Genomic DNA, 2,350 nt, shown 5'->3' with positions numbered 1-2,350 from the left:
GCCTCGGCCACAGTGTGTGAATGGTGTAGTCGTTAAGACTAGAAAAGCGCTATGTAAATACAGCACATTTACATTTTACTATGCTAGGTATTTTTCTGGCCATCCTGGGTAAGGGATCCCTTCACTGATGCTCTTCCTAAGGTTTTTTTTATCCTGTTAAAATGTTTTTTTGGGGAGTAAATCGAGGGTCAAAGGACAGAAAGTGTACAGATTGTAAGCCTGTTGAGAGAAATTTGTGATTTGGGATGTAAAAATGAAACTATCTTCACTGAGGTGACACAGACATCAGTTATCAGCAGCCGGAGCTTGGCGTGAGAGAGACGGTACCTTCGGAGCTGAGCGTTCTGACTGTGTAGCGACGACAGGTCCGGTGCAGTCGGGACGTCGGATCCATCAGCATTCATCAGGGGTGAAGACACCGTCTGCTCCAGATGACTGAGCAGCCTCTCTGCTACACTGCCTACACACACACACACACACAGACGCACTGGGTTAACATGTTTTTTATGGTCTCCATGTCACAGCAGAGGGGCTGTAAACCATGACTCATACAGGGCAGGATTCAGACAAACGGATTCCATCAGTCGGCATTGACAAAACACCTGCTGTGACAGAACATTTCAGCATCAATAAACACTTTACACAAGCAAGAGAGGCTGAGAAACTTGTTTATGAGAGCTTCTGTTAACCCTCATGTTGTCCTTGGGTCAAATTGACCCGTTTTCATATCAATGTTCTTTTTAACTACCCAATTGTAATTCCCCAAAATAACATGATTGATCCCACACAACGCTCTGTGGCAAGTACAAATCTCTACTTTCATTAATGTTGGGGTGTCTTATTCAATTTTATAGCATTTAAGAAAAAAATGAAGTGGTTTTGAAATAGTATTGAGTAGAAGTTGACATATTCCAGTCTGAGATTATCCATCAACATCCATTCCTTTACTTTTAGTCTAAATAGTTCCTAATTTCTGCTTTTCTAACTCAAACGTTAGGTATAATTTCCTATGAACAAGGTTTATTGACCATAAATTCCAAAAATATTTGTAAAAACTAAAGTTAATAAGTGTTGAAAACATCACAAAAAGTGTCAAACATTGGACACAAACATTGTTCAAAGTGTTGAAAAAAAAAGAGACAAAAACGTAACAAAAAGTTCACATCGAAAAAGAGTTGACTTTCAATTTTGACGGGAAGACAACACGAGGGTTAAGGAAGGACAGCTAAAGTTGAGTAAAACAAGGTTTTGACATCAAAATAAGCTCTTCGCAGATGAATTCTCATTTTCATTTACTACGAACATGATCGAAGTTTTCAAGGCCCTCTGGCACTTTGTTTACAGACTCACTCCAGGTGCAAGCTTCACTACTATAACAGTGAAATGTGATAATGTAATGGTCTGTTTTTATGTATACTATACAGTGACGCTTACTGTACATACTGTAAATGGCTGAGGCATGTTCCACTTAGACCCATTCAGATAAATAATATTTATATGGAATGCAGCTCTAAAGTGGACATTTCAGACATCACAGTAGATTCTGGGCTGACAAGACAGCCATGTTACCTTGTCCAGAGATCAGAGCCTTGAGTTCAGCAAGCAGATACTGAACTGTCTTCATTTTCGCTTCTTTCTCTGCACTGCAGCCCTCGCCGCTGTGTGGGTCCTGAGAGACTTTATTAACTTTACCAAGCTCTAGCTGCATGGTTGACATCTCCGAGGTACAAGTGTTTATGTGTGTGTCTGCGGCAGTGCTTTGGGTATCGATGTCTCTCACAGGAACAAACTCCTCTTCTCTATCCCACTCGGAGTGTGGAGCTCCAGAAGCAGCCTGGCAGTCGGTCTGAGGGTGGGGCAGCTGGCCTGAGTGAGGGTTGGGCTGAGGTGGAGGGATTGAGGGCTGGGGTGGAGAGATGGAGGTCTTGGGGTTGGGTGGAGGGTTGGTGGCAGGGAGAGGCTGCAGTGTTTGGCTCGGTGAGGAAGGGGAGTGAGACTGCAGCGGGGTGGGGGGGTGTCTCTGAGGTGGATGGAGCTTCACTTGGGAGTGTGCAGCTGGGACAGCAGACTGACGAGTCTTCTGGTCTAGAGGTGGAGATGAAGGGCATATGTAGCAGCATTAGGCAGGTGTAATAGAGGAGTGTGTCACCAATGGTTTTTCAGCTGCACCCACAAACTACGCCTGCAAAAGTCGGATGTCTTCATTCTTGACTGAATTTTTGTCACAAATTCTCATAAAAACACTGGCCGGGAGTTTAAGTACACATACCAAATGAATATGTTTTTTTATATCCCACTTTAGGGAATCAGGTGAGCTAGGGAGTTGCTTAGAGCACTGCAAGAAGACGTT

The 2,350-nt window shown here is 43.4% G+C and overlaps 1 protein-coding gene across 2 annotated transcripts in view; it reads right to left on the bottom strand.

Moving 5' to 3' along the window:
- Positions 1 to 2,350, bottom strand: part of ccdc14 (coiled-coil domain containing 14) — a 10,815-nt gene that overhangs the window by 2,413 nt on the left and 6,052 nt on the right. For both annotated transcript variants that reach the window (XM_032505906.1, XM_032505905.1), the window contains exons 6-7: positions 1,570 to 2,085; positions 328 to 460 (exon numbers count right to left, since the gene is read on the bottom strand). In XM_032505906.1, coding sequence (XP_032361797.1) covers positions 328 to 460; positions 1,570 to 2,085 — 649 coding nt within the window. The remainder of the gene's footprint in view (positions 1 to 327; positions 461 to 1,569; positions 2,086 to 2,350) is intronic.

The sequence above is a fragment of the Etheostoma spectabile genome, chromosome 24, assembly GCF_008692095.1.
Source record: "Etheostoma spectabile isolate EspeVRDwgs_2016 chromosome 24, UIUC_Espe_1.0, whole genome shotgun sequence".
NCBI classification, from domain to species: domain Eukaryota; kingdom Metazoa; phylum Chordata; class Actinopteri; order Perciformes; family Percidae; genus Etheostoma; species Etheostoma spectabile.
Note: the sequence above shows the minus strand (reverse complement) of the source record. Positions and strands in the feature narration are given on the sequence as shown.